Source organism: Epinephelus fuscoguttatus, linkage group LG1, assembly GCF_011397635.1.
Source record: "Epinephelus fuscoguttatus linkage group LG1, E.fuscoguttatus.final_Chr_v1".
In the NCBI taxonomy this organism is placed as follows: Eukaryota; Metazoa; Chordata; class Actinopteri; order Perciformes; family Serranidae; genus Epinephelus; species Epinephelus fuscoguttatus.
In genome coordinates, this window is record NC_064752.1 from 30,524,853 (window position 1) to 30,549,749 (window position 24,897).

General features: G+C 41.7%; 1 protein-coding gene across 1 annotated transcript; it reads right to left on the reverse strand.

Annotated features, from left to right (window-relative positions):
* Window positions 1-797: 797 nt before the first annotated feature.
* LOC125897357 (G-protein coupled receptor 22-like) lies at window positions 798-23,663 on the reverse strand. The gene is made up of 2 exons (XM_049590659.1): window positions 23,398-23,663; window positions 798-3,310 (listed from the first exon to the last, which is right to left on the reverse strand). The coding sequence occupies exon 2, from the start codon at window positions 3,197-3,199 to the stop codon at window positions 1,673-1,675; it is 1,527 nt and encodes a 508-aa protein (XP_049446616.1). The 5' UTR covers window positions 3,200-3,310; window positions 23,398-23,663; the 3' UTR covers window positions 798-1,672.
* Window positions 23,664-24,897: the final 1,234 nt, after the last annotated feature.

Genomic DNA, 24,897 nt, shown 5'->3' on the forward strand with positions numbered 1-24,897 from the left:
GGGCCAAAGGAACTGGAAGTTATAATTCCACTGCATAGCCACTATGAAAACTAGCTTCAAGGTCTGAGCACTTCATGGAGGCCTGATTGAAACATAGGGAAATAACTAGTCTGACTCTGTCTGAAGGTAACATGTTATATCACATTTCAAAGTGTCAAAAATGGAGGTGTAGGGATATTTATTTATTCATCTATTCTGCACAGAATAGAGCAAGTTGTTTCCCTCTGTTTCCACTCTTTGTGCTAAGCTAAGCTAACTAACTTGGCTATAGTGTCATATTCAATGTACGCCTGTATAAAATCATGGACGTAGCTACCATGACGTCACACATTGGTTTGTGGACTCCAGATTTTGAAGCCTTGAATCTTGAATTTTATCTTGACTTTTTGGAGGCAGAAGTGACCATATTTGGACAAGTGGGTGGCTCTGTGGAGAAGTGAGGGGTGGATCTGACTGTAGCAACACCCTGCAGAAAGCCCAGGTCACTCAAGCAGCCCGCCATTGTGTAAATTTGGGCCAGAACAAAATGTAAACAGGTGAGTTATATAAAAATACAGTTGTCATTAATGTTGAAATTAACTATAGAGACTAAAACCATTTTTTTGTAACAGGCTGTAAATATGTTTATTTCTGTTATAAAGTTGGGCATTTCATTCCAGCCTCACATGGCAATTCGAGGAACTGCAGTCTCTGGAGCCTCTGCATTGGCTTCATCTTTTAGCCCAGGAAGCTGCTGCTTGTGTAGCCAACACACATGAGAGTGGTATCAGTCTTCTCATCTAATTCTTTCCAAAAAAAAAAAAAAAAAGCCAATAAGCCTACTTCCCTCAACGTTAATTATGACTTTAATCAATAATCTCAGCTTCTCCAATCATTATATGCAAAAAAATCAATGAGACATCACATCATTTGATACAAATTTGGGAGAAAAAGAGCTGCATTTATCTGAAAGAGCATCACAAGACACTAAACATTGACTGTTTAATAATGACTGAAGCTAAAGCAAAACTGCATTTAAAATTTCACAATAGCCTTTAATTGTTCTCTGACTCTTAAACGCTGACACATTTACATCTCATCTTCAGCATATCATCACTGTGTGCTGATTGTAAATATCTAACACACACCCCCCTTTTTACACCTCATACCATCAGAGCAGAATTAAGGCAGAAACAATATTAAGTACATTTAAATAGATTTTTTAAGTGTTCATTTGTTCAAAGTGTATCAACATTTTTTCCTTTAAAGCTGCCTCAGAGCATTTGAGTGGGTGGCAGATCAGATCATCTGCTGGCTAAACACATTCTTTGGAGCAGTTAGGTAAGCACCACTATGAGAGCGCTCTATCATACAGTATGTAAACAGACTTCAGTATCTGACAAAGTGCAAATTATATACACTTGTGTGTTTGTTGTTGTGATTTGTTTCAGCTGCAGAGGCTGTGTGCACCACAGTGATGACAACATCCTGCTCTCACTGCTGCCTGAGGTGAACGTTAGCGCTGTGTTTCACACGGGCTTGCTGCTGGTGGTTACATTAAAACATCTCCCAAAGGTGGAAATGTGTTTTTCACATATCTTACACTGGCTTCACACACCGGTGAGTTTCATAATGAAACACACCTGTGACTCATTCTGTTTTTTAATTATAGCCCGGCCCAAGTGTGTCAGTCTCACAGGACTTCTGCCAGGCAGCGGTCAGTACCTTCGCTTGCTTCCAGCCGCACCTGCCGGCTGGTTTTTCTGTTCTCCACCCAGGAGTTGTGTATGACAGTGCCCCCTGGTGAAGGGTCTACCTGGAGCAGGGACACCACCCTCTTCTTTACCTTAGCACGGAGGGCACGGCGCAGCTTCTGTCTGGTGAAAGCGTAGAGCAGAGGGTGGGAGACAGTGGTGCCATAGGCCAGGGCTAAGAACCAGAGGCGTAGGCTAACCAGGGCGTCACTGGGGCCTATGCCTAGGATTAGCACATTGGTCACAGAAAGGGGAGCCCAACAGCCCAGGAAGGTGGTGATAATGATTAGGGACATCCTGAACACCCGCCTCTGTCGCTCTCGACGATCCCTGTGTCGCCGCACTGCCCGCCTCAGGGCAATAATTGCCGACACGGAGGCTTGGACACCCATGGTGGCGGGCATGGCGGTCGCAGCGCCTGTGTCAGGGATGACGAGTGGAGCAGAAGAGGACAGGGCAGGGGGGGAGGTAGCTGTAGGGGTCGGGGAGGGGGAGGGGATGAGGGGAGGGTGGCTGAGCTGTTTGGTACCATCTGCAGTGCACTGCTCCCCTCCGACCTCCCCTCCATCATTCGTTCTAAGCCCCGCCTTCTTTTTTTTCTGTCTCTTGTGGTGCCCCCTGAACCGCTGGCCCTTTTTCATGTGGGAGCCGATGCGGATGTTTAAAGCTCTCAGTATTCTAGAGTACGTGAACAGCATCACTGCCACTGTGGTGAAGAAGATGGGTACCTGCAGGACAAGATGGTAGCGCATGCCCAGGCCTGTGTTGAAGCCCTGCCCGCCAACACACAGCAATGTCTGGTTACGCCACGCTGGCGCCACTGTGGCACTGACACCATGTAAGGACAAGGGTGTCACCTGCCCTCTCTCCTCTGCTTCTTCTACACTGGACCACTGCACTTCCAAGAACGGGATAAAGAACACAGCTACCGAGGTGACCCAAACGGCAGCCAGGAGCAACGTCGCCTTACGTGTGGTCAACAGCCTGTTGGCCGGCCGTACTGAAATGTCGTATCGGTCCAAGCTGATAACCAGGATGTTGATGGCCGTGGCTATGCTGGCAAAGGTGACGCAGGCCTCGTGGAAGCAGCAGAGCAGGGCCAGGTTTGGTCCCGGGGGCAGCAGCACAACCACCAGTGTGAGGGGCAGACACAGCACACACACCGCCACATCCAGCACGTGCAGATTGACAGTCACCATATTGCTCACCGAGTCCACCAAATTGGATTGAGAGCAGTAGAGCACCAGCACTGTCAGGTTGCTGCTGAAACCCAACACCAGCTCCAGCATGAGGAAGGCGGTGAGCGACACCTGGAAGCCCAGCGAGTACGGCTCATACCAGGACGCCAAGCTGCTGGGCGAGCCCCCTCCTCCCTGCTCCCGAAGGACTCCCATTCCCTCCAGGCCGGCCACCGTCCCAGCCCAGTCAGTGGTGGCAGGGCCTGAGGTGTAGCTGTCAGTCTCCATGACGACCTCTCAGCCCTCATATATTGTATCTGTCACACCGTTGATGAGCTCCCATGATGCACCAGGCCGAGCCTCCATGATGCAGGGAAGAATAACAGCTTGGTGACAGCGCTGGGGAGACAAGAACACAAGGCAGACAGATGAGAAATGAACTGAGCAGGGGAAAATCAAAACACATTTTCTCTCTCATAGCATGTCAACATTATGTTGGATGGACATAACATGGAGATCATAACCAATGTTGGCCAGGAGAAGAAAATACCTCTCTGTACTATCTATCTATCTATCTATCTATCTATCTATCTATCTATCTATCTATCTATAGATTGATCATTATAAATATGCATGTATCCTCCCCACTCAGTCTCCACATCTGCAGATTGAACAGGTGCTGCATTATGCATCAATCCAGCCTTCAATCTGTCTCCTATCAGTATCTCTTATTACCATTTTGGCTCAGCCACAGCCCGAGACCTGCACACAAGCTGTCAGAACTGCAGGCTGACACAATGGGCCATCACTACTGGTGCTCAGGGGAATGGCCATTTCAATGACGATAAGTAATCAGACCAATCAGCTGCCCTCTCAGTGGATCAGTGAAAACAACACAGTCAGCAATTTACACAAGATTGGTTATGATCTTCAGTCTGCCAGCTGGAGCGGACCGCATGATTTATTTAAAATACCTCTACTGCCAGAGGAGTGCATTTATTAAGTGTTGGAAGGTTTCGGCCAAACTGATGACCACTTAAGTTAATTTGTTTTAGTACCAACTAAAATAAACCGTGGGAGGACATCAAGGAATAGCTGCCGAATAAGCCAACGGTAAACAACAATCATAATGTAGATTTCAGGGAGGTTCATGTGACAGCACAACGGCAGTTAAACCTGCAAAAAAAAAAAAAACAACAACTCTGTTTTACTGAAGCACAATGCTCGTAGCTGGAGTCAGGCGTTGTCAGGTGTGTAGTGGAGGCTTTGAATGTTGAGCAGAGAACATTTCACTGTCTGATATGCTGCAGTTGAAACAAGAAGAGTACATGAAAACGACCTTTGCACCCGACATCTTGTAAGCACATCATCACTAGCGACAAAATCACAGAACAGGTCATTTCTTTGCACTTCAAAATAAGAGCAAATAAAAGTAATGGTGAATTATTATCATCAAGTTTCTTACATTTCTCATATATTTACAGGTAAATAAACAGTATGCCTCTACATTTCTTAGCTAAACTCTGTTAATCTAAAGTTGGCCTGGTTCTTTCCATAGTTGAGCACTTCTAAAGCTTGCTAAGTAGCTTGTATCTCATTCATTTTATATACAAACACACAAAAATGAAAATGGTTTTGAGGGGGAGTTGCTGTACATATTTCAACTCTTTCTTTACAGAGTATGTGCAGCATCTCCAATGGTAGACCAACAAACTTACTGTAGCAACAGTGTCATTAGTTGAAGAAATAGTTACACCATAGCCTGACCAATTCACAAATGCAACAACCTCTCAGCTCATTTTCGATTTTCAAGGAGTGTTATCAGTGGCCGTAGATCAAGATTGAAGATTCAAGATAGCATTTATTGTCATTGCACAGACACCTATACAACGAAACTGGGAGTGCCACAACTGAAGGTGCATTAGGAATAAATATAAGAACAAAAATAAAACAAGTGGAGACAACCCAAGACAAACAAGACGAACGAGACAAGAGCATACAGGTCATGTCATAATAAAAACAATAAGTAAAAAAATTGTATTGCACACATTGTGTCCCCCGCACAAGGTGCGCATGCCAAAAATGATGTCAGCATATATTGTGCGTGAAGCGCAAATGTTCTGCAGATTGTCAGTCATCATATTGAACCTGACCCATATTAGCTAAATGATTGAGACTGGCCCAAAGCGGGACAGGTCAGGTAGAAATCTGTTTAAATGGGAGGGGGACCAAACGCACCTCTCAAGGAAATAAAACATGAGCTCACAAATAAATCTGGTTACACCACACACCTCTCCATATAACCACAAATTGTTTTCTCCTTATTTCATATTTGTGTGCTAATAAAACAATTTGAAACGTATTTATTAGTGATGTTTGGAGACATACTTTTTTAAACCAATATATCTTTAAAACAATTTGTAGCACCTATAGTCTTGTTATGATTATGTTTTTATGTCATTATGTTGAGACATTACAACCATGGAAGGGAAAACTTCTTTTCAGTGTCTTGTTAAAGGCAACTTTTTGGTCTTTCTTCACTTCATAGGTCAGTTCTCCTGTTGTGTTTTAAAGTGCTGTAAATAACAGCATCAGAAAAGAAACACTTCAATCAGGAGAGACAGAAGAATTAAGTAAATATACGATTTAATATAGAATATGAGTGTACAGATTAACAGATGATTTTTGCTGATTAAGATTAAGCAGAAGTCTTTGGCACTTGGACACCAGAGGGAGATATCTGAGTGGCAGCAGGATAATTCCCCCCCATGGAGTCCAGACACTGGCGGTGGTGGCTGCTGACTCTGAGGCTACTGAGGCGGATGAGGCTGATGAGGCTGATGAATCCGTAAAGACTATGTAATGATGGGGAGGTGCAGGGCGCACGCGACAGCAGCAAGAAAAAAATATGTCAGAGAAAGAACCATATTTAAAATGAGGAGCAGTGAGATGATAGGCTAACAGAGAAGGTGTGTCGCAGTGCTATTGGTTGATTGTGAATCAGGTGAAGAACAGCAGATGACTCAACTGACAGACCCAAATACTGACACCCAGAGATAGTGAGTGAGCATGTGTGCAGGAGTGAATGGCAGGGTGAGAAGAAATCTTAAAGTATTGTCTTCCTGACTGAACCTTCGCTAGAGCTTCATTTAAATGTAGGCTAAAAGATAAATGTGTGAATGATAACGGATGATGATCCAGTCCATTGTTCTGAATTCTGGTCGTGGGGATCAAGGGTGCTGCCTTTAACTCATTAGCAGCATTATAAATGGCTTCACATGGAGGACAAAAAACCCTCACTCTCTCCAATCTACATGTACTGACTACACTTTAATATCTGCATCCAAACAGACAGTGCAGACTGGTGTTAGCTGCTGTTAAACAGGGCTGCAGCTTGCTGGTCACTGGTGATTTCTGTTATGGTTTTTTGTTACAGCTTGTTAAACACAGCCTGTTGGTGCTGGTATGAACACAGACAGTATCTCACTGTTGCACTGACAGCTCCAAGATTAAAGGCAGTGTGTAAAACAGAGTTGATTAGAGGTTGGCCACTGATTGCACCTACGGGAAATCAATTGAATGATTAAAATCACAGCTTCCTTTCCCCTAAAATTATCAAGGGGTGAAAATCTCAGCATCAAGTGCTCAACACATTTGTTGACAACCCCAAGAGTCAGAGGCCCAGGAAACAAACAACACAACAAATCAACTCTCAACTATCAACTGCTGGCGACGAGACATTCGGTTGAGTGATGGACTCATTTTCTCCCAGTTTCTGTTGCTGTGGCAACCACACTATGAGAGTGTAGATTAATGAGGGCACAGGTGCCGTAGTATTGAAGCGTGTGACACAGAGCTCTTTGGTGACACCATGCTAGTGACAGAGAGAGACGGTGGAGTGGTAGAGTTAAAACATCTCTCAGCTACAATACAGAGAGCTTGAAACATGTTACGTTCCCACAGAAAACATAAAAGGGACCAAAACGAATTCACATGCTGGTGCACTGTCTGCTTGTCCGTTGACTTTTATGTGTTCCTGTTGTCCCTGGACATCATAAACAGCAGACTGGGGGAGGAAATGGAAGTCCCTTAAGACCACCAGTGCTCTTCTTTAAGCTATTTAAAGTAATATAAGCAAATTATAGACCTATGGAAACAAGAGGCACGTTTCTGCAGCACTGTTTAAAGGTCCAGTGTGTAGGATTTAGTGGGATGTATCGGCAGAAATGGATGATAATATAATAAGTCTGTTATCTTCAGAGCATAATCACCTGAAAATAAGAATGGCTGTGTTTTCATAGAATGAGTTGTTTATATCTACACAGGGAGTGTCCACAGAGTCCACCATGTTTCAACATAAGCCCAGAATGGACAAACCAAACACTGGCTCCAGACATGACCATTTGTGTTTTTGCATTGACCACCATAGTTAGCAGCCCCTCCTCACCAATTAGCATTGGAAAACCCTGGATTTTTTAACGTGAAACTGTTTTATTCCGTGTGTTTAAATCACTAGGTTGATTTTTTTGGAGCAGAAGTGACCTCTGCAGATAATTTGGCTCCTAGTTACACCTCCTGAATGTCACAATCTTAGGTCATCAGAGAAAAATTGTAAGCACACATTAGCAGGTGCTGGGCTAGTAGCCTGTTTGCAATGAGCTCAACACTTACTTGTGACATGAAACTGCTCAGTGTTTTAACTGGTTTTAATCGCCTGGTCCATTTGTTTTGGAGAGGAAGAAACCTTTGTGGAAAATTTGGCTCCCTGTAAAAAAAAAACTCAACAAAGAATACTGAAAGAATCCTGACTGGGAGAATCTTCAGCTGGTTGCAATCTGCAATTCACAACTCATCAATTACTGCCACTTTTACAGTGGACGTCTGCGTCAGACACCAATGCACAAAGGCAGCTTTTGCCAACACAGTCTGACTCTGAAATCATCGAATACCGACGCTTTGGCAGTGACTTCCGGCATCAGACAAAAAAGCAGTCCTTTCATGTTGGCGTGATACGCTGCCAGTGTCAGTTGTTGTGTAGCAGTGCCCGGCGCCATCAGGGGGAAACACGGCGGGACAACAACCTAAGTTAAGCGGGCGAAAGACCCAGTAGAATGGTTAGAAGGGGTTGTGGATTGGTCCAACAGCCACCGACTTTCACCTGAGAGCCTGGTGTTTGCTTCCCCGATGATTATTAATCCAAACCCTGTTCTTTTTTTTCTAAACCCAGCCACGTGTGTGTTGGCGTATCCACATGCATGTGTTGTTGAATGAAAAAAAAACTCAATTTGTGGCGTTGTGCTGATGTGGTGCGTTTATTTTGAAAGAGACTCTATGCAAACTGTACATTTTCTGTGAAAACAGAAGTGTATTTTGAAAACAGACAGTGCATGTAACAGGCTGAAGTTGACACAGCATCCCAGAACGTCAACAACCAACGCACTCAGGGTACCTTGCACATCATATGTCGATGTGGTAACCCCATGACCAAACGTCGATATGTGACGAGGTCAGTGTGAGGATGTTTCAGAATTAGAATATGTTGCTTTTGCAGAGTTATGAAACACACTTGTGAAACCTAAGTACTGTATGTGTAGCGTGCTACAGTGGTGACATATGTCACACAATGTCACATGATGTCAGTAACAACTGTGCTTGTTTTAAGCCAAGCCATGATGGGGTTTTTTTTTCATAGCCTAACCACGTGATTTTGTTGCTTAAACTTCAGGAAATAAATAAAAGAATGAGGTGTTTTATATAAGTTGTGGGTTTATTTGGAAAAAGACTGTATGCGTATAACGAGCAGAAACTCTGCATTTCCTGTGAAAAGTGTTTTTTGAAAAGCCACAATGCAATGACGTTTAGGTCCACTGATAAAGTGACGATGTTTGACGAGTTGAGATGAGAACTCATTGAAATCCTACACACTGCTCCTTTAAGCTAGTGATGAAGCTGTTGGCAGATACAGATTTATGATTGAGTTTAAAACTGTAAGAGATGTCTCATGGGCCTGTAAGGAGGAATGAAAGGAGGGATACTGGGGAAAGTGAAAAAACAGCCAGTGAAGAATTGCCGGTGTGCATGAGCGCAGCCCTGCAGCCACTTTGCTTGACTCATGTTGGAGGTTTCCAGCTGGTCTGTTCGTGAGCAGACTGTCTGATTGCCACCAGAGGATGGGATCGAGCGAGAGTGAAGATAAGTGGGGAAGGGGCGTATATGGAAATGTAAGCAGTGAATTCTTGTTTTTAAAGAGGGCATGCATTACCTGGAAGCAGGACATGTGAAACGCCCTTCTGGAGAGCTGAGACAGATTACAGGAAATGTGAAGGAAGGAAGCAGAAAATAAGGGCGAGCCAGCAGCGCTGGTAAACAAGATGTCCCAGGGTGCAGAGATGGCAGCTCTTTTTTCCACTCTAAACTCTTACAACTGCTGCTAGTTTCCTGGTTGCCTCCAGTGCCCAACAGACTGCTCCGGTCCCAAAAGACTCAACTCATGATTGCCTGAGTGAAAAGCACGATGGCTGCATGGGTTAGATACTTAGCGCAGGAAAGGTGGACGGATATTGCCAATCTAAAAATTGCAGCGGAAAAGCAATCTGGTCCTAAATGGCACAGAGGCTCATGGAGACTGGAGCTATATGATGCACAGGTTTTTCTGTGATGTAGAGATTGATGGTTTGGCTGTGCTGAGATTGTATGCTCTGTTTTTAGGAACTTTTGGTATGATTTATTTCCCCTATGGTTGAAACAATTCAGTTACTTTGGTTTTCTGTACTGTTTAATCTCTGAATTAAAAGGTTGAGTTGCAGAGGGCATTCTTGTGCAGCAGAAGTGTGAAAAAACAATCAATATGACCGTGCTTTGACCCAAAGTGCCTCATGTCCCTGACCCTGGAGAGCACTGCCCTCTTCCACTCTCTTCTTTAGCCACAAGCTGGTTATTAAGAATTTCCTCCCTCTTTGAACAACCTGAATCCAAGTGATCTCAGGGCTGGTTCAGGGTAAAGCGCTTTTCATTTCTGAATCCAGATAACAACCCGTCAAAAAGCACCTCCACTGCTCCTGATAACTAGCTGTGAGCCAGAGGCAGGCAAGTGTGAAATCTGGTGCATTCTTAAGATGGCTCCCTAATTATGTCGCCTGCGAGAGGAGGAAGCTCACCAGGGAGTGCTCCTGGTGACTGTGTGTGTGTGTGTGTGTGTGTGTGTGTGTGTGTGTGTGTGTGTGTGTGTGTGTGTGTGTGTGTGTGTGAGACCATTTTCTAGCTCTGCAGAAGGCAATAATCTCACTCAGACCCTAACATATTGAGAACCAGGAAAAGGTCACATCAGCAAATCAGCATTTCATCAGGGGAAGCCCTGTCTCAGCAATACCTTCTTCATTTACCCGCTGATAACATAATGAGGTCAAATGTGAGAGCGCTGACACATTTTGATGGGAAACTGAACATCAGGTGAAGATGCTGAGAACCAAGAAGCTGTGTGAATAGTGATGTGAGTTTTAACACTTGAATCTGATTTTTCCAGTTTGAATCCTTCTGAGAGGAGAACACTTGCCAAGGGTTAGATAAGAAGATAGGTACCACTCACATGTCTGTGCGGTAAATATGATGCTACCATCAGCAGATGATTTGTACAGAAGCACATTCACAAATGAAAAAAAGACACAATGGGCCTCATGCAAGAAGCAATATACACACACATGTTCTCATATTGTTGTTTGTATCCACAATCTGTTCATGTTTTGTTAGTGCCCATTGATTTCTGTGGTTCACCAGTGTTTTCCTATTTCTCTTAGATAAAAGGAAAATTTTTACAACTGGTTGAAAACACTCCAAGATAAGAGAAAAAAACATCTCATCCAATGGGTTAAAGAATAAACTTTACACCTGAGGAACCTAAAAAAAAATGCATGAATATCATACAATCAAATATAAAAATTTACATTTTAGAATAATTATAATGATTGGATTATTCAATAAATGCTAGTATTCTTGGTCAATTGATCACAATTGCTGTAATTCCAGTTCCTGTGCATCCCTCTGGTGAATTAATTGGCAACTATTTTGATTATTGTTGGGCACAGAAATAGCTCCAGCATGTAACATGACATCTGTGTCTTTACACTGATATAACCAGTGTTGTGCATGTTTACACTTCATAACACCTATAGCTCAAAGCTCATTTTACACAGAATAAAATGAACTACCTCATGTTTATAGTTCATAATTTTACTTTTAAATTAATTTCACAGTCCTCACAAATCAACAAATTTATGTTAATTTCTTCCTTTTTTTAATTAGAATTACCACCTTGTGGTCATATGCCTCTGAGAAGCAGTCAAGTTGCACATACAGTTTTCATCAATGTTTGTGAAAACATGGATGCTTCACACACATCAGCACAGGAGATCTATACAATCAGCACGGTTTCAGAGTGGACACTTGAGATTAGAGTCACCAATTCATTATCTGACCAGTGTCTCCCCCTCTGTTCCTGAGCTGTGGTGTTGATTTATTGCTGGAATAGAGTGTTTGCAGAACATTATGATGTCACAGTGAAGGTGACCTTTGACATTTTGGATATAAAATGTCCTCACTTCATCATTATATATAATTATACATTTGTGTAAAAAGTTGTTATAGTTAACTTCTGAATTCTTGAGTTACAACCAAAAACATGATTTGTGGAGTGCCTCAAGGTCTTCTTAAGATATTGTGTTCATGAGAATGAGGTGGATGCAAGGTCACAGTGACCTTCACCTTTGACGACCAACATCCAAGTTCATTGTTAAAGGAAATGGCCACTTTAGAATGAAAATACAGACAGTACTTACTGACCCTCATGCCGACAAGAAGTCCAGTGTAGTTTTTTAATCCACAAAACTCGTTCAGGGTATCGGAGGATAACAGCTACACTTGAAGTGTATGGAACATACATTTTGAAAATGTAATAAAACTCTGCTAATGCATTTCAAAAATGTCAGAATGGCTCGTCCGTCGTAATCCAAGTACCCCAAAGCTGTGGCATAAAAAATTGACTTGAAAAGATGTAATTTACTCCACTTTTATAGCATAGTTTCTCACCGTGGTCAGTTAGCCTGCAGGCGGGCTGTGTTTACATGGCAACTCGCACTTGGATTACGACGGACGAGCCATTCTGACGTTTTTGAAATGCATTAGCGGAGTTTTATTACATTTTCAAAATGTGGGTTCCATCCACTTCAAGTGTAGCTGTTATTCCGGCTAGCTGTTATGCTCCGATACCCTGAACGAGTTTTGTGAATTAAAAAACTACACTGACTTCTTGTTGGCATGAGGGTCAGTGAGTACTGTCTGTATTTTCATTCAAAAGTGGCCATTTCCTTTAAGTCCAAGTGAACATTTGTGCCAAATTTGAAGAAAATTCCCTCAAGGCTTTCTTAAGATATCACATTCATAGGAATGGGACAGACGTACATACAGATGTACGTCTGGGACAGACGTACATACAGATGTACATACAGATGTACATACAGACGTACATACAGATGTACGTACGGACGGACAACCTGAAAACATAACACCTCTGGCTAAAGCTATTGCCGGTGCTTGTTGGACGCTTCAATGCGATGTGTTGTTTCAAATTCGTTAACGATGTGGCAGACTAGTTGTTCCAGACCGGATGTGAGATGTGAGATTTTTTCCGTTAAAATCTCTACTGGTTTGTTCATGAAACACTTCCAGATATTCACAAGGACTGGTATCAGCAGTACCGGTAAGAGATAAACTTGCCATGCCAGCTGGCATGCCGGGTGCTGTGAATCCTCGAGTTCTGTAAAACACAGTGTGCTAGTGAAGTTAACTGTCGTGAGAGTAAACGACGCTCACGTTCATGCTCATGAGTTGGAAAGTAATGCACATGTTCAATAAATACGCTCTGTCAGCACATTCATGCGTCATGGTAACTAGTGAGCTTTAGCAGTAGATGGATCTTGTTACCTGCAGACAGGTGTTCATGCTGAGCTTAACTAACCTCTCTGGTGGTAGTTTTATAATTATCATACAGACATGGAAGTGGTATTTTGTGTGTTTTACTTTTGCTTTAACCACATGTATACTACACTAAAGCTATGTGTGCTGTACCTTTTGCTTCTGAACTTATTTTATTGTTTGATAATAAACTGATGTTATTCTTGATCATATCTGGCAACAGCTGACGCCTGACATTTTCAATGCAAAATGCAAAACTTAACACATTACCATTTGCAATATGTAAACGTATTCATTTCATTCTGTACAGCACTTGACATCACATCTGCGTCCTTGTCCCTAATCCTTTGTTTTTGATTCAGTTGGGAGGAGCATCTCTGTCTTTGGTTTGATCTCATTTCAGCTCTATTTATATGTAAAGACTTACGATGTTTAATATGTTTTGATGCAAACTGTTTATAGATGCTTGTTTTGTGGCTTTGTGAGTTTGTTTAATGTCAGCTTTCTTCAGGATTATCAAGTTAAACATTAAAACTTTTCAGCGACTTGGGAGCTACATAGTAGACACTGGGTTTTGCAAACTTAAAAAGCAATAGTTTCTTTCTGTGTCCACTGTTTCACACAAATACTCAATAACCACACACGGAGAATGCGGAGATTTGAATGCAGCAAATTAGATCCCAGGGGACTTTAAAAAGTAACTCTGATAAATGTATGAAATCATTGCAAGTTGAGGAAAAGTGCAATGAAATTTAAATAACAACACCTGAACACAGACACTGATCTTATAGAATAACGGATCTTCTTTTTGCTTTAACAGTACATCGAAGCCTCAGCAGGGGGTTAATTCACAAACATCCAGAGCTCCCACCTTCTTTACAGATATAAGTGACGCTCCTCAACCTTTTCCCCTTCGGTGTAGAAAGCCAGAAAGTATGTGACAAGAGACTGTATAACATGTATAATTGAACAGCTATAGTCACATCAGCATTCCCCAGGAGCAGCAGCACAAAGATTAAAAGACAGTGAAAATAATCTTGCTATTCCTGTGAGACGAGCCGATGTTACAGGTTGTCAGAATGACATATAGCGAGAAGACAGAAATGCAGAAGAAAATAGGGAATTCATTTTATACTTCATGCAGGATTTTTACTGGAATACTGTGGAAAATTATTTTTTATCAACCACACTAAAAAAAAATCATGAATAAATCATCATCAAATCTGGCAACATGTATTTGAGATGTTACTCTTTTGATCTCAGTGGCAAATTCAGCAAAGCCAGACACTACTGAGTGCTAACACTGTGTGATTACTGTAATTTAAAACAAATAAATACAATCTATTCTGTTAGAAAAATAGAAATAATTTTAAAAAGACTAACAGTCATGCTAGTATCTATGTGAAACTGCACTGAGGCACAGCATTGCTTTAAGCTAAATGTTAAAGTCAGCATTTATGCACTAGAGTAGATTTTGCCTGGAAGATGGGCGGGGAGCACCGGGAGCTGGTGACATAGGGAGCACCTTTACACCATTCATCTGCACACACTCCCCACACCGCAGTGACACAGACCTGGTTAAAAATTGGCAAACTATCTCTGTAAGTACAATTTTGAAGTACTTGTACTTTACCTAAGTAATATGTCACTTAATACTTCTACTACACTACAATTCTTTGACAGTTTTAGGTACTTTGCAGATTTAGATTATCAATAAAATTTAATCAACTAATAAACCATCAGTGTCGGGGGAAACTATTGTAAAAGAATAGTTTTGTAAGCTACCAATTACTTTACATGGGAGGAAGCTGAACAGCAATGCTACTTTGTAAAAAAAAACTAATGGCACTGACAATGTACATCTGATACAAAACTATAATGAAATGTTATACAAAAAGGTCACATACCAGTAAAAAATGCCATTTGTTGAGTTCATTGCAAAAAGTGCCCACCTGCCCACAAGTCGTACATAAGGCCCCCACACAAAAAAAGGCAAAAACATTATTTAACTACTTGAATCACTATGAAGATATGACCTACAGCAACATGCTGCAAAATATAATTTGACTACTAGTTTAATTTCATGTAGTTCACTTCTCCCCAACACTGTAAATTAGTGTATATTTGTGTGCATTAAGCTACCCCGCAGTGTATAAGGTAATTTAATCTTGCTCCACCTTAACCTGCTGCAACATTTGTGAAATGTAAAGATTTTAATGCAGGACTTCTACAATGTAGTATAGCTACTTTTTCCTTGACATCTGAGCACTTCTGTCACCACTGAACACATCAAGATCAACATCAAGCTACCAACATATGTACCAGCAAGCATATCCACTACATTCACTGTATCTTCACACAACACATGGGTGTTCACATGGCACCACAGGTTTGAAGTAAATCAGTTTTTCTTCATTAAGATGCAAAGTTATGCAGCAAGGTGCCTGAAAATCTAATCACACAGTCAGCTAAACCGTGGGAAGCTGTGGGGAACTTATGACGTTTCTGTCATGTACCATGGATGAGAGAGTCGGACAACACAGCAGGTGCAGGACAGACATAACTACACCCACCAACCAAATCACTGCACAGGAGGATGTGTGCATCCACTGCTAGCTCACCTAGCAGCACTGAGCTACATTCACATATGTGGCCAATTTAGAGTCACCAATTAACCTGCATGTCTTTGGACTGTGGGAGGAAGCGCACCTGGAGAAAACCCATGCTGACACGGGGAGAACATGCAAACTCTGCACAGAGGGGCTCCTCCACCCGAAAATGGTTCAAACCCCTGTTCAAACCAGTAGCCCTCTTGCTGTAAGCGACAATACTAACCACTGCACCAGCATGCCGCCTATACTACTCATTACTCTTTTCAAAAGTAACAGTATTACTTTACTTATTACTCCCTGCCAACAGTGATTCATTACTTACAGCAACTCAATCAAAAACAATCTAGACTGATAAACAGCACCGCAAGTAAGAGGAAAAACACATATTTTTTTGATTTTGTGTGCGGTGTGAGAGGGTGAGTAACGACAAAACAGAAAGGCTGGAGCGAGCATGAGGACAGAACATACACACTCCCTCCATGCAGTAAACACCCACCAGCATGTGTGAGCACGTACTAGTGTAAAAAGACTTCCTGCTGAGACATCAAGCTGTTATTTGAGCACGCTCTCAAGTCACCACGCCAGGATGGAGACAAAATGTCATGTCAGAGCAAAACACTCGCAGGCCACTGCTCATCCTCAGCACAGTTGGCCTGGGAGAGCAAGGCACACACATCTACTGTATATTACATACAGTACATTTGCGCTCACACACACACACACACACACACACACACACACACACACACACACACACACACACACAACAGGACACCTGCTGAGGCTAAGTGGTCTTGTAGCTTTAGATGAATACAAAGAAGACAAAAGTCTCATCTGCAGCAGCCCTGGAGTGTATTACAGGGTTGTAAATGTTGGGGATTATTTTCTCTGCCAGAAGATGAAACATAAAACAAATACGAGCTGAAAAAACAATTCCCCATTGAATCTGACTCACAGCTGGTTGCCTGCGCTTAACACAGAGGCATGACTCTGACCTTGAAATCTGAGGACAGTGACATCATGTTTATCATTTTCAAGATTAGTATCATCATGTAAAGTGTAATGAACATTCTAAATACAAACAAATAGTTATATACCACCAGTATCTCCACTGGATGCATGGTTATGGGAAACACAATTGCACATGCCTCATTGTGAAGCCCTTCTGGGACCACTGAAAAATACATTTGAGCTGGACGTTTGACAAGGTCGGTCCAACTCAAGGTCCACTCTCTAGCTTTTAACCATATCACTTGGTCTTCATGTCAACAGGTGCATCTCCATGACATCTGAGCCATCCATTGATGAGCATGTGATGTGATTTTAAGTGCCAGAAAAGCTAATAATATCATATCCAAAGTCAAAAAGGTAGACTGTGTGAACATAGCCGTGATTTTACAGTTTGTGGTGTTGGATTGCTCTGTACTGCAAAATGATTTGTATAAACAGCCTTCAAATGGTTAAATCAACTCCTCTGTGGTTGTAAACATTTTATAAGCATCAGGTTGTGTTGTCGCATAATTGTTCTATTATTGCATTAAACTGTAGAGGTGTTGAATTATTTTGTCCACAGTCTGTACTTCCTGCTGTGTTTATTAGAGGTCTGTCACAGTGGGATGTGTAGGGTGTTTTTTTTTAGTGGCTATATTAAATTGAAATTACAGCAGGTGTCGAAGTAGCATGGACGAAAAGTAGCGTCTAACTGGAATCAGTGCTAATTAGGGCTGCAATGGATTGAGATTTTTAACAGTACAATTACCATCACGGTGTCACAGTATCATGGTGTATGGTATTACACAGTTATTGTTATTATCATTATTATTATTAGTAGTAGTAGTTGTATGAATAGTTACAATGACCTTTAAAGGAAAACAACGATTTTTGGGGGGGGTTTGGATGAATAAACGCTTCAATAAATGGAAACTTGAGACCATTTTTAAAATTTGGAAGTGTGTAAAATGTCTGACAGTTAAGGAGGGAAAGTGATGCATGTGCAGGTGAGATTTTCCTCCAGTTGCATAGACAATCAAATGTACACATGATGATAACTATCACTTTTCACACCACATTGTATGGTTTCACAGTATATTGCTGCAACACTAGTACTAATGTTAGCAAGCTATGGTAACTAGCTTCAGCTTTTTAAGTTGACTGAGAGCACGACAGGTCCTCCCAACGTTGAATGCTGTAAAAAGACAGATGTCTTAAATCAGTAATTGTTGATAAACAACTGTTGTCCAGTCAGTAGAGGACTACAGAAGTTGACTGAAGCATCTATCCAATCGCCAAAATAAATGCTGGTGTTGTAGGTTTCTGGATATGTTACATTTGCATGTTTTATATGTTAAATTTGTACATTTTATATGTAGCAGATATGTTTCAGTTCTACAGTTTAATGTGTTACAACACTGTGGTTAAGGTTTGGTGAGGTTTAGTCACAAAGGTTTTGTCAGGGTCATGAAAAACATCATGTTTTGGCTTAAATACTTGGTTTTGATGCAACAAACACGGCTGGTAATGTCAGTGGTCTCGAACAGGGGTCTGTTGCTGTCTGGTGCTTGGCAGACATCTTGCCTTGGTTTCACACCATCCACCTCCTCCTCCCCTTGATGAGAAACTCAGCCCATATACATATAATCCAAACTACATAACTTTAGAGCAGTTGTAACATACGTACATATATGTTTTGCAGAAAAGTACAATACCGACATATTATTCTGGCTACTGGGCTGGAAATGTCCAGCCAGAGGTTTGAGGCTTAGATTCTGTTTCCACAAATATGTCCAAAAAAGGCTTTATACTGTTAGAAAAATGAATAAAAAAGTGCATAATAGCTGCAGTATCATTAAAGCTTAGATTTCCATACACAATAGTGAGAATAATTCAAATTTCTGTTTGATTTTAATCATTCATCCCCTCCAAAATATTCAAAATTTTGTAAAGGACAAAGTAAATTGCCATTCTACACAATACAACATGTACAACATTGTATGTCTCGTGATCTACACAAATACACGCACACTGTGTCCGGACACTCTTAACACAGCCAGGGGTCAGAGGTCTGCTCCACTCTGATTGGTTTATTGACCCTCTGTCCAAGGTTTTTACAGCCCTCAATTGTGGCTGTTGTTAAAGCTGCATCCATGCTTTCCATGCAGAAATACAATTATCATTTCGGTCCAAGTCATAAATATTTTTGGCTCATTTCATAATGGAGCTGAGGAGCAGCTGGAGAAAGCAAGCGGGGCGGCATGAAATATGGAGAAATACAGAGAGTGCTTTAAGGGAAAATATGAAGGAGAGCAAAGTCAAGCAAAAACTCAGCTTCTTCGGGAGACTCATCTTTAATGTATGTATCTCTTTAAATGACCGTGAGAGGAGAAATCTGAGAGATAAAACACACACAGCCGGTGCACCTATTGCCATTTCAGTCATTGACCAGAATACACTTGGTATTGGGAAACAAATCCATTATTCAGACAGGCTCTCCAAACTACAGGCAATTCAGGTATGAGCGAAGCATCCAGGCTCTCGCTGAGGACCTTTGTGTTGTCCTGTTGCCTGAATTATTTATTGCTGAGCTGAAATATGGACCTGAAATAGCCAGCCATTGAAAACCTAAGCTTTGGGGAAGAAACAGAGGAAAGTGGGGAAAGAAGCACAAAACAGACGAGAGAGAGAAAAGGTGTGTTGCAGCTGACAGATGCAAAACAGAAAGCCACTTGGTGAGAAAAGATGAGGTTACTCAACTGCAGAAGGATGCAATTAGAAGACAATTTATCCGTGTGTGTGTGAGCTGGTGACAGCAAGACAGAGAGGGGATGATGATGATGATGTCTTGACACACACGCAGACACACTTCCTGGCTTGGTGTATACAGCAGGACTCCTTCATGTTCACAATCAAAGCCGTCCGCAGCAGAACACGGGGACGGCGTGGTGGCAGAGATGCAGCTCAGACCCAAATGCTTTCATCAGGACTTGTCCCTTTTTCTCTTTGCTTTCTTCCACCTCCTCACTGTTGCAAGCAGCCCCTCCCTTCTCCGTTACTCCTCATCTCGCCTGCTGTGTCTTACTGCATTTAGTTTCACTTTTACAGTCTTTAGTTGTGCCTCTGTACATCTCTGCTTTTAATCCTTTTGTTCTTTGACATAAAACACAGTTGCTTGTGACGAACAGCTGAGAGAGAAGCTGCGTGATACAGGATGTGGATTGTATGAGAGTATGAATCTGAGTTATTTGGTTCTGTGAGATTAGCCGGTAGTTCTGAAATGCTAAAGCTGCAACTAACAATCACTTTCACTGTTGATCAATCTGTTGATTATTTTTCCGGTTAATCGATTAGTTGTTTGGTGAATAGTGAAAAATGGCAATCAGGGTTTCCCAAAGCCGAAGAAGACACTCTCAGATGTCAGCCAGAAAATATTCACATTTAAGAGGCTGGAATCAGAGAGATTTGATTCTCCTTTCTTAAGAATATTCAAACCAATTAATCAATCATCAAATTAGTTTGCGATTACAATCATCCTTCGCTACTGGAAAAGTCAAGTTGAACCAGAATATAGAGAGTGGGTTATGTTAATGATAGAGATTGCATCATTTGAGTTAATGAAAGCCAGCCTGCAAAACCATAAAGAATCATATTTGCTTGTCTGGAATCAGTCTTTTTTAAAAGGACTAAATATGTCATAGGAGCCAGTGGGCTTTTGCTTCTTTTGCTTTGGTTGAATCATAGAGACCTTTTTGTTTTTATGTCTGTTTTAGGCTTTTTGTGCAAAAAAAAAAAGGTCACCTGATGATATAAGAATTAGTGCTGTGCTGATGGACTTTTGATTTATTACTGTTATGAACACTGCAGAGATGTGTTTTTGTTTAGTGTGTGCTGTTTGTATGTATTTGTCTTTTGTGTTGATTATCTTAAAGAGGCAACAGACAGCATCTTCTCCTAAATATATCATTATGAAAATAATGTGGGTTGCACAGGGTAGTGGCCACAGTAAAATCAGACTATCAGCGTTTATGTAGGTTACTTTGTGGCTGTGCAATAAGCTTCTGCCACTGGTGCCGAAATTTTGCGGAAAAAAATCTGCTTTACAGCAGGAAACACGTCATGTATTGCAAAATTGGTCGGTCAGCCAATCAGGGACTGGAGCAGTTGGGCATGAGATAGTTGAGTCACGAGCACAATGGCAGACGGACAAAGTTTGGAGACAAGTGAAAAACGGCCTAGCAAAAGAAAAGGAGCTCCTCTGTCTGAGGAGGCAAAGAAGAGCAAAAAGGAGAGTGATAAAAGAAGAGGAAAAACAAGAGTAAACCTCAGTCAGGCGTTCAAGAGATGGAGGGAGCTCCATGACCAAAGAGGCTTCAAAAACCATGTCCAGCTAGCTTTCTTTCTAATGGATCAGTAAGTAACACGGCTAAATGTTAGCTAGCCGAGAGAGGACTGTACTGCACTGGCTGCTAGTTCATTCCTAGCTGGCCAACATCACAAATCGACGCAACCAGGGACCGGGTAGCGAGTGTTGGTCGGCTGACATCCTCGTTGCCATTCTACGGCAGCCCTCGGAGAGTGATACCCCCCTCCCTTCCTTCTGTTCTCTTCTCACGGAGGCAGCTATCAACGGACATCGCCCAGCTAAGTTACGCCCAGCTAAGTGAACACTGAACTTTGTTTCCCATTCAATTTGAGCTCCAACCGGCCGCATCGTTTCCATACGGTACCGTTTATTCTAGAATCGGGACTGTTTCCATGTGCATATTAGTATAATTCCACTGTGTCTACTGTTGTTTGTACTGATACTGTACATATTGGTATAATTTACTGTGAGTTGTTTGTACTGGTACTGTGCAGTCTGGTATAATTATTTGCATTACTATTTGTTTTTTTTTTTCTTCAGATAAATCTGATAATTGTTGCTCTGTCTCTTTACTCATTTATTTAGTAGAGGGTCCACACACCTCATTCTACATATACATAGAGGTATACTGGTGGCTTTACAGCCTACATTTTATTGATTATCTCTGATCCCCACAGTCAATTTGGTCGTTGCGACAGTGCGACGCAACACCACTGACGCTAGGTGGCGCCAAGCTAAAAAAAAAAAACGAATCCTATCTCTTGCCTCTTTAAAATAGAAAAACTTCAACAAAAAACTTAAATGATGAAAAAATTGGTCAACGATTAATTTAATGGATGACAACTAATTGACTTATCATTGCAGCATATCACGTATTTACTCATCAATCAAAACTCTAATGCTAGGCTACTGTTGCTTTACAACACACAGCACCATGCAGCATTAATGCCACATAACTTTCATTACCAATTAATCTGACAATTATTTTCTTGATTAATTATGTGGTCTAAAAAAATGTCAGAAGATAATAAACTCACAGTTTCTCAGGGACCCATGGTGACAACTATACACTATCTGCTTTTCTTGCCAATCAATAATCCAAAACCAACAGAGAAAACCAGTATATTACCACCACTGAGAAACTGTAACCAGATATGTCTTTGCATTTTGCTTTGTGGATAAATAGTCGATTGAGTGACAGGGCTGGACGATTTAATTATTTTCACTGATATTTGAATTGCAATATAATTTGCGATATTAGAGGGAATCAATACTCTTATTTCTGTGGAAAAAATATAAAAAATAATACATAATGGTGGGATTTTTGCAGGAATCTGTACCAAAGAAAGATGTTTTCTTTAGTCTGTAGAATATGATGTGTAGGCAGAACCACAATATTTCATTCAAAGTAGTATTTTGACTTTCATTTTGTCTTAAAGAAATATATCAATTTTGATAAAGATTTTGATTAATCATTAATTTGGAAGTTAATTTATGTTGATAACCACATTTTGGATGAAATAACTCAAAACAGAAAGGCAAGGAACAAAATCCCTAAAGTGTATACCTTAAATATTTCATATTGAGGTGTAATGTGCATCATTGTAGTAACTTTGGGGATAAAACAACTGAACAGTCTTTTTTTAACAGACCAGTGGCAAGCCCTGCATGTTGATTATGCTGCTCATTCTGCCTTTAAATGACGGTTAAGGTTTAACCATTTAATTAAAGTTGTATTTGGGTGTTTCTTCCCCAACATTGCCAAGGTGTGAGAGATAGAGCTGTAATTCATCAACTATGGGACAGTCAGAAGAGATTAAAATCTGTTTATGCATTTTCCGGATATTTTAAGGCATGTTTGGCCCCTGGGCTGTTGGCGCACACAACAAAACACTAACGCAAAACATCGCGAACACAAGCGCACACCATCCACACGGACAGGCATGCTTTGATGTACAGTATGCATGGTGAGATGTTTCCAGCGGACTGCAGTGAGGACTCCCTCAGGAGCGTGGGAGAAATACACAGCCTCAGAGCCCGTAACTGTGTCAAGCACCTACTCCCACACACAGCCCGTGGTTTCTAATAAAACCCAGATTCCTCTGCTAAATCGATATTTCGTGAAGCATTGGGTGCCAAACAGCACACGGAGCGGGGTGCTGTGCACTGCACGGGAGGAATGCAAACACACAAACCTCGCATCAAACAAAAAGTTGGATATAATGTGCATCAACAAAACAGCGTTTACAGTTTATAAAGATTTTTTGGTGAATAATTGGATTTAAAATACGCTGCGTAAAAGTGAGGCAAAAGTTAAACAGGCGTTTTAATGTGCTGAATATAAGAGCAGGTTCAAATGCAAAATGATTTAATTGGCATTTTAAGTTACTGATGGGCTGATAGGTGGGAGCTACCTGCGTGCCAACATGCTGCCAAGCGGCTGCGCAATTTTACATTAAAATCTCTTTATCACACTAACGACTGCTTCAAAAAGCCCAGAGATAATGCAAAGTCAAAGGCACATGGATGCTTTATAAAAACTGCACTCTTACCTCTGTCTCACGCTCAGCAATCCATGTCCTCAACCTGTGTGTTGATGGGAAGCGTCGCTCCTGTCCTGTGGAGCAGCCGAGCACATGCTCAGCACCAGCAGCAGCAGCAGCAACAGCTCCACCAGGGGACACTGACAGCAACACAGCTCAGTGGGACGGACTGACGGCTGGCTGTCCGCAGGAAGAGCTCAGGCTCCTGGAGGATCCACAGAGGACCCTGCTGTCAGGATTACTTCAGCTGACTGGAGGAGGGATCTGCTGCTGAGGTCATTCACATGAAAGCTTTACACCATGCCTGTCAGTGATGCTGGACTTTCTTTGAGGCAGAACTTTAAAGCCCCAGTCCGCATTTTTTCTGGGTTGGATGCATATATGAAAAAGCTTTTTAAAAATTCTGATAAACTGCCTCAAGTGATGTCACTGGAGTCAGTATTGCTTGGGGCTTAAGATTGAGGAGAACATCTGGGCGTGGAGAGAAAGACAAGACCTCTTTCCTGCTCCTCATCTCTACTTGAGGTTAGCAGCTCGATGTTTCATTAGCTGCTTCCAGGCGCCAACCTCCAAGGCTGAAAAATGAAGCCATTATGGAAGTGCCTGCAGTTCATCCAGTGGCAACTTGAGGCTGGCTCCAAGACAAAGCTAATCCCGATAGACCCCCATTTTAGATTACCCAACTTTACAGCAGGAAGAAACATGTTTACAGCCTGGTACAAAAACGGTTGTGGTCTCTAAAGCTAATTTCAACATTCATGACATCCGTACAGGGGGTAATTTTTTTTATATCTTACCAGTTTACATTTTATCAAGGCCCAAAGCCAATACTTAAGGGCTGCTTTAATGATAGGCTGTCTGCGAGGCCACAGTCTATGAGTCAGATCCAACCCTTGCTCCTCCACAGCTCCAACCTCTCGTCCAAATATGGTCACTTCTGGCTCCAAAAAATTCAGATAGTGACGTCCAAAAAGCTGAACTTGAGGCTTCACAACAGCAGTCCACAAACCAATGGGTGACATCATGGTAGCCATGTCCATTATGTATACAGTGTATGGCTGCTACTAGCATAACGCATTCTGACCAATGACTGTATGTAAAGATGAGAGATGACAGCTCCCTAAAAGTGAAGCCAAAACATTAATTGCCCCCTGGTGGCTGGCTGTAGTAAAGGTCATAACCCCTGCCCACTCCTTGGTAGCAGATAGGACATGGGCCAAACTAAAACCTCAAAGTTCACATTCATCACATTTTTCCAAAGATAGCTTCCTTCATTTTGAATAGTTCTTATCAAGCTGATGTATGGTCAAGTGTTTTTCTTTTAAGTTTGGTTGAAATTAGTTAATTGATGCTATCAAAAGGGGGCGTGATGTCATTACTGACAGCTGTGTCAGTCAGTATGCTCATGATAAATGGCACTGCTTGTGATTGTGTTGAACGTGTGTGGGTGGGAATTTCATACTGCTGCTCCACTTCCTGATCACTACTGCACAGACCCTGCCTCCAAAT